The 14,886-nt window shown below is 38.1% G+C and overlaps 1 protein-coding gene across 1 annotated transcript; it reads left to right on the forward strand.

The window, feature by feature from the left end:
* The first annotated feature begins 6,908 nt into the window (after positions 1-6,908).
* On the forward strand, positions 6,909-8,385 carry LOC144701859 (small ribosomal subunit protein cS23-like). The gene is made up of 2 exons (XM_078573647.1): positions 6,909-7,232; positions 7,922-8,385. The coding sequence occupies exons 1-2, from the start codon at positions 6,984-6,986 to the stop codon at positions 8,210-8,212; spliced, it is 540 nt and encodes a 179-aa protein (XP_078429773.1). The 5' UTR covers positions 6,909-6,983; the 3' UTR covers positions 8,213-8,385.
* The last annotated feature ends 6,501 nt before the right edge of the window (positions 8,386-14,886 follow it).

Raw genomic sequence — 14,886 nt, forward strand, 5'->3', positions numbered from 1 at the left:
CTGAGCACTTTCACAGGTCAGCAGACTCTCAAAAAAATGAGGAATTTTGAACAGAGCTCATGAAAGGAAATTCTTAGGGGAAGCATTGTGAGGGAAATTTGAACGATATTCAGAAATTTGAACGATATTCAAAGAAATTCATATAATCATTGTCAAGCTCATTGACCATTATGATCATACTCACAAAGTTGCATGCAATGATCAATTTGAAAGACAGACTCATCTACTAGCTTCCAAAAAATTCACCAAAACTCACCTATTCTCTGGGTTGAGAAGTCAGATGGATAAAGCCATTGTATCATTCAATAGAATGGGAGGGGGGATTAAGGAGGAATATGCAGTGCTTTTTCACTCCATATTTCTTCAATGGCGTGATTTTAAATACATGCTTTTACCCTTTTCCCAAATTCACCTCAAGTTGCTCCTAATTACTACCATACTATTCATCTGGGCGTTCAATTGTATAGGGTCACTTTAATCCTCATAAGTCAAGCAGGTTGAAGGTTGTCCTTGTTAACACTCTCGTCGCTTGGCCTTGGATGATTTATCTGATTAGTAACATAAACATTACTAACTATTAGTACAACATGCGAGATAGAATGTTCGATAAAGTGACTATTCTCTAACACCCTGGGGTAATGTCCAAAATCACCATACGATACATTGCGTATCATATAATTGCTGGCAAGCTCATTGACCATTATGATCATAACCCCAAAGTTGCATGCAATGATCAATTTCAAAGACAAGACTCATCTACTAGCTTCCAAAAAATTCACCAAAACTCACAAGGTCATTGACCTAATCACTGTTGAGTATATATAAATATATTATACTCCTGCTGGTGCCAGGCATTGAAAAGAAAGATACGGAAACTTTTTATACCAAATTGAGGTGAAATGGAAGCCAAACGAGTCAAGAAATAATCAAACTCATGCTTTGATTTAACTGGTACACAATGTGTTCCCAAAGAATAAGATAGCAGAGTCAAGACTCGGTCTAGTGCATAATGATAGTCAAAATTACAGCTACGTGGTGACCTGGGGTCTGCCATTCTCAACCAACCAAAAACACGCAAGAGCAAGAAGGTTGAAGAAAGTCAGCACGCGTATCCTGTAGGCCGTCAAGTTCTTATGAATAAGGCGTCAATTGATGGCAGAGGAAAGCGGAAGAGAATCGCGATTTCTGAGTTGTCCTCCTCTCCCATGAAGCGTAAATCACTGATAGAGGTCGATCATCCTTCGAGGTGGAGAAATGGAGGAGAATGATCTCCTGTTTCCAGGGGGGCGACAGCAGCGGCAATTCAGATCGTCGAGAATTCTGGCAAAGGGCCCGTCGACGTGAACAATTACCAAAATCGCAGAGAGATCGCCCTGCCGTCTCTGCCGTCTGATAGATTGGCTGCGTCGCCTCCTCGCGTCTTCGCTCCACTCCGACTGGCGCAAATGATGCATCTAGAGCTGGAGGACGGATGATATCACCACAAACATGGGGAAACCCAAGCTTGTTTTTTGCGTAAAACAGAACAGAGAATGAACGCCCGTAGAAGAGAGAATGAACGCCCGTAGAACAGAGAAACCAGAAAGAAAAATAAAATTTCGATTGAGAGGAATCAAAATATAAAAACTGAGAGGAATCGGAAAAAAAAACTGAGAGGAATTGAAAAAAAAACGGAGAGGAATCAAAACAAAAAAAAACCAAAAAAATTTCGAATGATAACCAAAAAAATCATACGGCACCTTGACGGGGAAGGTTCCATGGGGGAGTATAGGAAGACGACGAGCTCCCTCAAGCGGCGTTAGGCGGTCGGAATCTTCCGGCGCCTTCTTCCTGCGCCTGCTTCTGCGTCGGAGAGGAGGTCGAAGAAGCGCCCTTTCCTCTCCTTCTCTCTATCTCCTTCTCTTCTCTCTCTCTAGCGCGTCTCTCTCTCTCTCACCCTTCCCTTTAATTAATCTCTTAGGCTATCCCGGTGATGACGTGGATATCCACGTGGCAGCCAGGTGGATTCCATCTGGCCAGGATTCCACCTGGCAGGCAACGTGGAGATCCACGTCACCACCAGGATAGCCTCTTTTCAATTTCAAGAGTTGGGGATATACGGTGCGAAAAAAAAAGTTTAGGATATCTCTCAGACTTTTTTGAAAGTTTGGGATATACCGCGCTATTATCCCAAACAAAAACTGTCTCAAAAGCTACTCTGATTTAGCCATGCCCCTTTGAATTTATGCAATACTATAATGTTTTGTTATGATAGTTTCATTAAATGATATTTTAAAATTTAAATACAATAGTGTCAATGAATGATAAATTACTGAGATGATACTAAATCATATTATGCAATCGGATGCAGGATGACGTCGAAGGCGTCGGCCGACTGGTAATTCACTAGGAGATGTATCTACGTGATGTTGTGGATACTAGGTGGATGTATGTGCAGGCCCCGATTAGTGGGGTTTGCCGAGTTCCAAGCTCCGGAATGGGCGACCGGTGACAGTGACGGTGACCTTCTGACCCTCGTCGGAGCGACGATGGCAAATATGGCCTCAAACGGTATAGTACCGTCGGAGCTTGCACGTAACGGATGGGCTCGACCCGTACCAAGGAATTTTCTCAATATGTAATTTTTTACAAGCTAAACTCTCACCTAATATTAAGTCGAGCGTGTTGGAGTGCAATCGAAAATATACTAAAAGACGTAACATAACGAACAAGCAGGTATACGATGTACCTCGTCGCGATGGTGTTCGTCGTTGGTGTCTTCGTATGTGCACGGGTCGATGTGGGCCGATAGGTGGAGGTGTGCCAAGGATGAATACAGCGATAAGCCTTAAATTGGTGTGTAAATATGTCGATGTTTGGTCTTTTAGACTTAAGCAATTAAATTTATAAATTTTCCTTAATCACTAAATACCAGGTATAGAGTAAGCAAGGAGTAGAACCACAGGGAGGAAATATGCAAGAATTTTTATCCAATTTAAAATTAATCAATTCAAGAATGAATTAATGTAATTTAATGGACTTTAATTATGTTTAATTCTATTTATAATTAATCAAAATTAAGTAGAAACTTAATTTTGATATTAATATTTTTGGTCAAGACACTAAAGATAGGATAATTTTGATTATAATATCAGATTAATTATGATTACCAATTTCCCAATTAAGGTAATTTTTATGTATTAAAATTGGGAATTAATAATAAAGAAAGGGATTTTTGAAATTGGACTTGAAGATGGACAAATTTTTGTATGAAATTTTGGAGTTAGGTTTTTGATATATTGAACAATCAATTTTGAAATATAGAGAGAGAAAATAGGCGATCTAACCTAGAGAGAGAATTTGGGCGAAAATGGATTAAAGAAGAAATTTGACCCTAATTTAAAGATCTATAAATGCAAAATGGATCCAAATCAATGTAGAACTAAGGATTAAAAATCAGATCTTGAATCAAAATCAAAATGCAATGCTAATTTCATTTCAAATCAACTTCCAGGGCATGTATATTTCGCCCATGCCATGGCATTTTAGAATCTTTCAAGAAGAAGTTCAAAAATCAAATTAGAAACATACAAATTTCAATGACGAATCAGGATCTGCCGACTTCCAAACCAACTCCTGTGTCCTTCTTGGCCAAATCCTTGGGGAGAGCTTCAAAAAGTGAATTTTGCCTTCTTCCTGACCTCAAAAAGTGAATTTTGCCTTCTTCAAAAATCCAACCATATGGATCGTAGGGGGAAAAGACAAACATGCCCTCAAAATTTCACCTCAATTGGATGGCTAGATCTCAAGATGTCGCCATTTTACTGGGTTTAGTCTTAACCGTTGGATCATTTGATTATTTTAAAAAATGGATTTTTCTGATTGGCTGACGCTTTTTGTCCTTGTTTTTGCAATCCTCAGATCTCGTTCTAGCATGTCATTGCGTGCTTCCGCAGGTAGCAATAATCGGAGAATAATGCTGCATTTGAATGAATAAGAAAATGCCACGTCGCCCTCGTCAATGCTTTTTTTGAAAGAGGGAAGCTTACTTTTTTTTTAATGCACACAGAGTCGATTGCCGCTTGCATTAAATGCACACGGCGAATTGATTCTGCCTATCTGTAATACGAGAAATCATCATAAATGCACGCAGAGATTGGTCTCTGCGTGCATTTATGATCATTACAAAATTTGCTGAGGAGAGTAAGGGGCTGTCAGCTGGCTTCGAATTCCATGTTCTTTACAAAATTTGCTAAAATTCATTTCTTGGCTATAGAATGGTCATAAAATTATAAAGAAATATGGGAAAAATTCTAGAAAATTAATAAAGTCTTTACCAACCTCTAGCCGAGTATTATTTGCCCTGTAAAAAAATATTTCTTCAATGCACTGAGGTTAAATACCATGTAAAAATACTAAAAAATTAGAAACAATAATAAAATCAAAGTGTAAGTCATTTTATCTCCATTTAAAACATGAAAATATGGCCATTAAAACACATAAATGTAATGTAATATACATCAATTTAACATTATAATTTGCAAGTTATCACACGGCTTGGCTTGACTAACGGCGGCATCACAGCACAAGAGCGGTAGTTAGAGCGAAGGCAAGGACAAAGAAGAGAGATAGCTAGAGGCGAGGCGGCTCAGATAAGTGGCCGGGCTCGGTGGGCAATCAAAAATATACTGAAAGATGTATGTGACAAACGAGCAGGGATACGACGTACATCGTTGGTGGTGGTGTTCGTTGTCGGTGTCTTCGTATGTGCAGGGTCGATGTGGGCTGATAAGTGGAGGTGTGCCAGGGACGGAGATGGCTTGGCTCGACTAGTGGCGGCGTCGCAGCGCAGGAGTGATAGTCAGAGCAGAGGCAAGGACGAAGAAGAGAGAGAGCTAGAGGTGAGGCGGCTCGGACAAGCGGTCGGGCTCGGGGGGGCACGATCGTCACAAGAGAATGATGAGAGCGGAGCACGGCGGCTGTGCTCGTCAACTCGAAGGTACAGCAGCAGGTGTGGCGTCACCAGTGACTCAGGGCGCAGGCGACATTGGTGGTTCAGCAGCAGCGACACAGGCCGGGGACGGGCACATCAACATTTGGATACGATGCAGCGTTGAAGGCGCGCGTGGTGCAAGTGATCACGGGCCGAGAGCAACTCTCCTATCTTGGCACCGTAGGCACGGATGATGGTTAGGTTGGAGTTGGCAGCACGGATAATGTTGTGGGACGTCTGGAGGCTATCAGCAAGGTGAGGACTGAGCGCAACACGACGTGGCACGGACGTAAACACTAATGGATGTGATGCCTATAGAAGAACCCGTCCGTGGCACAGCAGTTTGTCGCGTGATGAACTCCACCACAGCACTATCGTCGTTCGTGAGACAAAGGTCTTTAGTGCGGCGGTGAACCCCATCAAACAGCCCCAAGTCATGGACGGTGGTGTAGGGGGGGGTCCCACTGGCGTCCAGCGAGGCCAAGGGTTTCAGCGATTCACAGTTGCGTGAATGCACTAGGCGGTAATCGCCGTGGACTGGTTGCACACGTCAACGTGGTGAGAACGACCAGCAGAATTGTTGGGTCAACTCAACCGCGCGTCGATGTTGGCCACACGACTTGATGACGGCCGGCTGCGCAAAAGACCAGTCCCACGAAGACGTTGCGGTCCGCAGCACTGATAAGAAAATTGCGAGAGGGAGGAACGGCCTTGCGTGACAACACGAAGATGGCAGCCAAGCGATGCTGCGGCGTGGTCGATGGCAAGAGGGGAGGAACCAACGACCAGATTCAGGTCGGGGTGTATGGTCCTATCTCTCTCCCTCTTCCTCCCTTCCTCCCTTCCTCCTTTCCTTATTCTTCTTCTTCCTCTCTTGGGGTGAGATCTGAAACACGATGTGTAATTGCAACAAAACACTTCCAGATCAGAGTCTTGACGCTCCCATCATGGCCTTATATAGGGGCATATGATGGGCCCATTACATATAATTCATTATGAGGCCCTAATGATTTGGCGCCCCATTTTACAAAAAAATAAAAAATAAAATACATTTTAGAAAACACAAAACAAATACAAATCGACTCTAATACGGAACGACACGCGACTGGACATGTATGGACACGACGAGAACAAACACGGTAAAACGGGGAATCGAATGAGCGTGAACTGATGAAGATCAAAACACGAAGATTAAGGACGTGCTTTATCCGGGGCATTTAAACCTGGGTGTCTTCACGAACGCTTTGGCATGCCGGTCGGACGGGACACGAGCTGGCAGGGGTCAATGAAGATGATGAGGATGGCTTCAAAGACATGGCGGTGATCTCGGGCTGGCGCTCTCCATCACAATCTGTATGTTGATATGGCAATGTGTTAAATCACTAACTAGTACAGATCTTTACATTATATCACATTTAATGAATTTTTTTTAAAAAAGTGAAGTTCCACATTATCAAGGATATAGCATGGTGGAGAGTGCAATCCATGTTCTATGAAATTAAGTGTTACAAATGACACTATCAACAGAGGCTAACGAGCATGTTAATATGAAAAACATTGTACATTTCTATAATATTTTTTTACTATAGTTATTAATCCAACCTCTTGTGATAGTATCTAACACGTGGGAACTGAACAAATGTTACATTTATTTGCATAAATTATTTTATTAATGAGGAAAAACTATAGTGGCTTGAAATAACATCTAAATAATATTTTCAAAAGTCTCATGTATTATACAATTCCTTAAGTGAATGATCCTGACTGTCAAGGGGAGGTTTTTTAGAACACTTAAATGCCACCCAACTTACAAGGATGTTGTAAAATTATATTCATTTGTAGGGGTTTTATGGCAGCCAAAAAGAGCAGTAATCTTTTTTTTGTTTTTGTTTTGTTTTGTTTATATTTTAAAGGATGAGAAATATTGATCAGTAAGCTGCTGCCTGCCTTATCTGGATAAAGCAGAGGGCGTGGAAACTCAGAAGAGCTTCTCCAAGCTCCAGCGAACAAGATGATGTGCGCGTCTCTTGCCAGAGCCTTGCCGGCCGTCGGCCCAGCCTCCCAATGCTCGATCGCGCCGCGTTCTCCTCTTCGCACGCTTCCCAACGCTGCAACTTTCTTCACTTCCCCTCGCCCCTTCACTAACGGCAACCTCGTCTTCAAGAACCCACGAACGGTGTCGCCCTTGGCGGCTGCTGCAGCCGTAGAGGCAGAGGAGTTAGCCCCAGAAGTAGCTTTTCTTGAGGATGCAGACAAGGAGGTTGCTCTCTTCTCACTCGTTTTTCGCCGAAATTGTTTTGTCATTGATGACCAATTCAATTAGGGTTTTTCGAGTTTATCATTTCGGTCCTCGTTGGCTGAGAAATGGTCGTAATTTGAAGCATATCCTCGAAAATACTGACGTGGAGGTTTCCCTCTTCTCACTCGTTCTTCCCCAGAATTTTCAATATCATGGATGAAAATTTCGATTAGGGTTTTTCGAATTTCTCAATTGGGTCGCCGTTGACAGAGAAAAGATAATTATTTGAAGCAGATCCCGGAAAATGCAGATTAGGAGGTTGCCCTCTAATTATTCGTCCTTCCCCAGAATTTTCAATATCATGGATGAAAAATTCGATTGGGATTTTTCGAATATCTTGACTGGGTCGCTGTTGACTGGGAAAAGATCTTAATTTGAAGCAGAGCCTGGAAAATGCAGGCAAGGAGGTTGCCCTATTCTCAATCGTTTCTCCTCAAATTTTTATTATCATGTATGGAAAATAAATTATGTTTTTTTCAAATTTGGAAATTGGATCGCCTTTGACTGAGAAGATATCATAATTTGAAGCAGTAGACTAGGAGTTTGCTCTCATTTCATTTGCTTTTCGCCGAATCTGTCATCATTAATGATAAATTCAAATATCTTTTTTCAAATTTCTCAATTGATTAGAAATCGTAAATTTGAAGCAGAGCCTGGAGGCGGCGGCCAAGGAAGCGGCAGGGAAGCCGAGGTTGGTGCTCAAGTTCGTGTGGATGGACAAGAACATAGGCTTGGCATTGGATCATGTAATTCCGGGGCATGGAGCTGTTCCTCTCAGCCCTTACTATTTCTGGCCTCGTAAAGATGCGTGGGAAGAACTTAAGACCTTGTTAGAGAGCAAGCCGTGGATCTCTCAGAAGCGCATGATCATCTTGCTCAACCAGGCCACAGACATTATTAATCTCTGGCAGCAGAGTGGCGCCGGCAGCCTGCAGCAATGAGGCAGTTGATCTGACTCATATTCCTCTCTTGTTCCCAGGTTTATGGCATTTCAGTCTGCTCCCACTCTAATGTTTTTTGCGATTGCTTAGTCTGGGCTCCAAAGTTTATTTTTTTCTCAGTATCTGAACCGCTTTTTATATGCATTACCATGAAATTTTGAGTTGGATTCAAACGTTACCATCAAAGATCACTCAATCGATGCGGCTTCACTTCTGTCTGAGATGTAAAGAACATATGGGATGCACATTCTTTTTCCGTATTTCTGGAAAAGCAGTATTCCATAAGCAAACACTGATTTCCTCATTAACCTGTTACAAAATGTCCATCACAAAGAATACTCTGCTGATTTCCACATAATTTTGACAAGTATGTTTTTAAATTCATCCAAATGATGTTTGTTGATGGACATTTTGAAACAGGTTCGTGAGGAAATCAGTTTTGTTGGTGGAAGGTTGATACTGATACAAATATATGCGCTCGAAATGCTATGCAGGAAATTTTCATATTCATCCCCGATATGGTCTTGAATTATTATTGCATTTCACTCTAAAACTAAATTACACTTCTAATTGTCTAGGGAATTTTCTAGTTTTGGTGAATATTAAAACGTTTGACTATTTCGTAGAGTTTACAGGAATATATGTATTTTTCAACAAACATCATATTCCAGCGAGAGAAACCAACCGTTACATAATGTGACGCATTGAAAATCCTTTTGGGAATTCTCATTTGACTCAACATTGGGCATAGTCTTTCTGTTGCACAAAATGCAGTCTATGATTAATTCATTACTAATACAATTTTCTAGAAGCGAAACAAGATTGTTGAGATTTGCTGAAAGAGTACCAGGGCTTTCTGCTATGAAATTACTTCTCAATTTTAGTGAGCCACATATTCTGTTTGTGTTTCTCATCATACATTTTCACGAGGGCCCATGAGAAATATGGCATATTGCATCTTCTTCATCTTAGTTTTCATTTCATTTCACCTATAGTATTCATGTCCATGCAACATTTCGGTTGAAAACAGTAAACATTACTGCGCAGGTTGATTCCATACATGCTCAATTTTTATTTTAATGACCATGTTATATGCGAGAAACAACTTTAAGAAATTATTGACAATAAATGAAATTTGATTCGTCAATTGTCTATTCAAATATGCGGAAAACAATATCCTGATTTGTAGCTTTTAAGCTGAGGTAGAATGAAATTTCACATACAAATCAAGCGAGAACCATTTATCTTTGTAATCATTTTGCTTTATTATTTGTGATGGCCAGAATGTATAAACATGCAAAGCAATTGAGCTCTACAGATAAGCAATGATATCATGAAAACAATTCCAGTATCAAAAGTGGCGTCGATGAGACAAACGGATTGCTGAAATCTTATGTTGAAGTGTATGAAGTAGGAAGAACCCTAACGCAAGCTGAAATAGGGAAATAATGGAACTTACAAATAACGTGAAGAAGAGGAAAGCTCTCCCTATACTATGGAGTGTGTTGAACTGATTGGTGCAATGCCAGATGCAATGACTGTTCCATGCATCCCTTACCAAGCCATCGCAAACAAAATATAGTTGAATTTATTATTAACCTATAATAATGCTTTATGCTAAAATCTTGTTGTTCACTGAATATATGACTTGCGGTTATTCGTACATTTGAAGTAAGCCTTTTTATCAGTTGAACAATCCAGTGTGACTTGTTATGGCATTAGTGAGTAGTGAGTAATACTTCCTCCTCACAATTGGAAAACTTTGATGTTTCACTGAAACATGGCTGACAAAGGCATTGATGATCAATAAGAACATGAAAAAATTAGCTTGGCTGTCTTAACATAACTTCAAACGTGAAGTAAAATATCACATAATATATTGGTTAAGTGGATCCTTTTCAGTATCAATTAAGGTACACTCAAGTACACAGTCAATATTAAATTTAAGTTGAAGTGTAAGGTCTTAGAAAGACACAACCCCCATTTTTACAAACTGAATCATCCTGTCTAAAAATAAGCAATTTAAAAGTTTGAAGTAACAGTCAACAGGAAAAAAATTGGAACTCCAAAATGGTCAAGACATATATTAAAATAGATAATTATTTTTTATTATTAAAATAGATAATTCAGTAACACTGCTTAAAGTATTCAGCCAATAGTTCAGATATTATTTTGAGGTTTTCATAAGATGAATTTTTTGTTGATTTAGACCCAATAAGTTTTAGTATGTGTGTATGGATTTCTATAACTCAACAATCTAATAATAAGTTTTTACTTCATCTTTTCTAATGATCATTTTATAAAAAGAATTATAACATTGAATTATGCCAGATACACCTGAGTCTAAAATATTAATATTTTAATATTATCTTTATTTGTATATATATTCATACAAATTTTGTTGTTCGTCAAGCCCATATTATAACAAACCATCATTTTACATAGAAATACACGCTCAAGATCCTGTAATACACCATCTAAAAATAGATTTATCTCGTTCTCGTAAGTGTTCACCTAATTTATTTAGTGATGCCAAGAACGGATTACAATTGAATATTAGGAAATTGGAATATACCTTTTTGTGACTATGTTTTTATTATTTATATGTTATTGTAGAGAGATTTAAAATATCGGCTATAAAATACAAAAAAATATGAACACAATTTTTCATAAGATAACTTGAAACTCAAAATTATCAGAGATATTCATTATTATTTTATTATTGAAATTAAAACATACCAGCACATATTCGTAATTTTAATTATTTATTTGTAACTTCAGTTAATTTTAATTATTAGTTTTTCATCAGCACATGTTTGCACGTCCCAGATGACAATAATTATTTAATAATAATGAAATTTAATATTTTGGATACATAAAAGTTCGGCCATTCTAATATCCTTTTGGAGCTCTTGAATGGATGTAGATGATTGAAATTAAGATATAAAAGGCAACATATGATATTTCAAAGTAGATTTTTATGGAATTCAATTGGAGAAGGTCAATTAAAAATATGAAATAAATTCTGATAAATAAGAATTTGAGGTATCATGATAATTATCAAAATTATGGAACTCAGTTAACCAAAAATATACCAAATTTTATGTTGAATTAACCAAACTTTTATGGAACTGAATATAATTGTAGATACAAGGGTTTTACACTCGACAGTGTATTATAATACCATAAATAAGATGATTGTATCAAGACCACACTTTTTGGCTCTATCATTTTTAAATATCTTATTGCTTTATTATAACAATGTCATTTATACATATATCTAACTCATGTTCTATTCTACGAAAGTATATATATAGAGTGTTAGATCCTAAATTTGGAGTTATTGTTCTGACTTATTTCCTATAAGTAATCACAGTTCTCACTTATTTCCTTTATATATTGAGTAACTAAAAAAATTTAGACCTTTTTGAATTCTATATTTCATTTGTCATAAATATTATCCTAAAACTTTAAATGTTTCCCCATTATACAAAAGAAAGTATTTTTCAATATTGTGCAAGTCACCTTGAATGATATTAATGCCTTTTAATGATTCTTTTTTTTGGAAATTTTTGCCTGAACCTATTTAATTCTTAGGATTAAATATTTCCTTGTCTTCTTGTTATAATTAGACAAAACTAACCAACTACATTGTTTTTAGTATGCCTATGTGATAATAAATATGAGGATATTTTTGAGTTAAAGTTTTGAGTTATCTTGAGTTAAAATCTTAGGCTAACTTGAGTTATATTTTATCGACTAAATCTGGGAGAAAATATGTACATCAACTTGAAAAATAGGTACGGTAGATGAATCTCCAAGAGACTAACATTTGAATATCAATTGGAACGGAAATTTCCTAGTCACATCTCTGCGGAAACAGAGTGAACTCTAAGTTATGAGGGCTTAGAACATTCAGGAAAGATCATCGATGAAATAATTATGCTTAAAGTTCAGGCTTGTCTTCTCATTTGATAGGGATATGGTCTAGGGAATAATGACTCTCGATAGAGAAATACATCAAGCAAGGCAATTGGGAACATAAGTTCCATGGATAGGAATTGGGTTTGCAGAATCTAACACCAAATGTTTGTACTCTGCATATTTGTGTGGAATATATTTATTCAGTACAATTATCTCTTTAAATTGTAATTTTAAATTTACATGTAGGGAAAATATAAATAAATTGAAAAAATTTGGCTCGAAAGTGGCAGAAAGACCAAAAGTTTATTGATCAGAGCGAAAGTCTGCTTTAACTGGTCATAATTTGAAACGTATACTTATATATTTCCAAACATTTACAATGGGCCACTTTTGAATGTAGTCAGATGAAAGCAGAAATGCGAAAGATGCAGATTCCTTTTTATACGATGTACCCTGAACTCCATAGTATCACAATAAAGTAATTTCCGAGGTATATATAAGTTTTTTAACTCGTACATAGGGTTTGACGGTCCCGTTCCTGTCCGGCTTTCTGGCATAGATCTAAACCGTACCTGAAGTTCGGTCTGGTTCTGGTCTGGTCTTGTTCGGTCCCAGTCCGGTCTGGTACGAGGGGTGGCGGAGGAGCACGGGGGTGGCGGAGGCATTGTGCACGAGGAGCAGCGGTGATGGGCGCTTGGGGCGGGTGATGGGAAGGGCAACGGGGAGGGGGATGGGTAGTACGTGGGACAGGGTCCGGTCTGGTCTGGTTTTTTGGCATGGACCTAAACCTTGCCTGAAGTTCAGTCCACTTCCGGTCTGGTCTTGTTCGGTCCAGTCTGACTGGTCCCCGGTGGAAAATATCAAAGCCTACTCGTACAGAAAGGATTGGCATTCCTAAATTAACACAAATCATTAGACCAAGTTAGAGACGTGTGATATTGCAAGTATAACTTTTTATATGCTCCTACATAAATAAATTATAGACAACCATGAGTTACTTGTGAAGTGATTATAATATGTATGCCTTATAAAATATTAATTGTGGGGAAAATTGTGTACCTTTTTTTGTACATTTGTTCAATTAGTGCACTCGTAACCATTTCAGACATTTTATTCACATATTCAATTTCTAAAATGAACCTCATAGCATGTTATCTGAACACATGTCTAGAGTGAGAGTATTGTTTATAAATATATTCAGGGGATTTCTAGTGAAAATCAGGGCATTTAGGGGGAACGAAGGGAAACAGGGGGGATTTCAGAGAAGCCTTGAGATTTGAAAGGAAATTGGAGAAGGGGGATTCTTGGGGAACCTAGGGGAAGCTGTAGGATTTCAAGGTAAACTAGGAGATTTTGTACAATTTAATTATATTTCTTTGAATTATTAATTACATTTTCAGACCATCATTGGTCTGATGAGTATTTTTGGTACCCAATAAATGGAAGACATAAAAATGAGTTGTTACTTCTAATAAAGTTTTCTACAATATCTCGATCCCGAATATTGATATCCCATATTATCTGAATGTTTCTATCTGCATCCACTATTAACTTCATACTAAAAAATATGGACAGATATCTGATATCAATATCTGATATCCATTGCAATAACATTATCCACATCAATATCCAATATCTGATATCAACATCTGGTCAGGGTTGATATGAGATGTTGGGATGGATATAGATAGGACCCTAATTTTTTTATTTTAAAATTCAACTAAAATAATATAAAATAAACATGTAATAACTTTATTTTTGAGTTCTGGTCTAGGTTTACCCTTGGTATAATCCTAGAGCACCGTCTGGTCTGCCCTAAAATGGCTGCCTGGTCGTCCCCGTTTGGTCTGTGATAACACCCTAATTTTGCTTTTTATTTCATGTAATTTGGTACAACTTAATGCATTTAAGAAGATTAAAAGGGTTTTTTATCATATATTTACATGAAAATACTGTTTTCAAGTGATTTCTGATTTTCCCTAATTTTCTGTTAATTTTATGAATTTTTTGGGATTTATTTGAGCTTGAAATAATTATTTTTAAATGAAAATGGCAGGTTTAAATTTTAATTTCGAGCTTAATTAATATGGGGATGAAATACTGAATTTTCTAGAATTTTCAAGGATTTTTCTTGGATTTATTTGAGGAAGAAATGGATTTTTAAATAGGAAAAGGATATATTTATATGAAAATATGAGTTTTAGAGCAATTTCGAAATTTGGAGGGGGTTTTCTTAAATGTTAGTTGCAATTATGCCCTCAAAAACAGCTCTCGGTCGTGTATGCAGACGTAAAGCTATTATTTAAACATTTACACGGTTTTATTGCAATTACTTAGTACTCTTTTAATGGTTTTTATGAGAAATCAGAGGAGAGAGAATGCGCAAGGGATATATACACAATTATTTTTGGGTGGCGTCAGGCAACAATTCCAATTTTTTAAGGACTTTATTACAAAAGCACTAGAGAGGTTTTCGGGCAACCGATGTGGCCTCATCGCAGCCATCGGATTAGAATCCGACGGCGCTTAATGAGGATCAGAGTCGGGAGGTAAGTTCACCACCCGCACGGTGCGTACAACGTGCATGCACGGGCGGTGATGTGGCTTTTGCGGAGTCGTCCGCACTGCGAGAAACGTATGAGTAAGTGCATTTCTATTTGTACCACCTTGATTTATCTTAATATTTTCTCTTTGATTTTATTTTCGATAGGGGGATACATGGCGCTTGCAGCTTCGACCCGCCATTTGAA

Source organism: Wolffia australiana, chromosome 4 (assembly GCF_029677425.1).
Source record: "Wolffia australiana isolate 7733 chromosome 4, ASM2967742v1".
NCBI classification, from domain to species: Eukaryota; Viridiplantae; Streptophyta; class Magnoliopsida; order Alismatales; family Araceae; genus Wolffia; species Wolffia australiana.

Excerpts from the sequence above, each read along its gene's own strand:
- LOC144701859 (XM_078573647.1), top strand. The coding sequence starts at position 6,984 with ATGATGTGCGCGTCTCTTGCCAGAGCCTTGCCGGCCGTCGGCCCAGCC. Across the intron at positions 7,233-7,921 it reads TTGAGGATGCAGACAAGGAG|AGCCTGGAGGCGGCGGCCAA; the intron begins GTTGCTCTCTTC and ends AATTTGAAGCAG.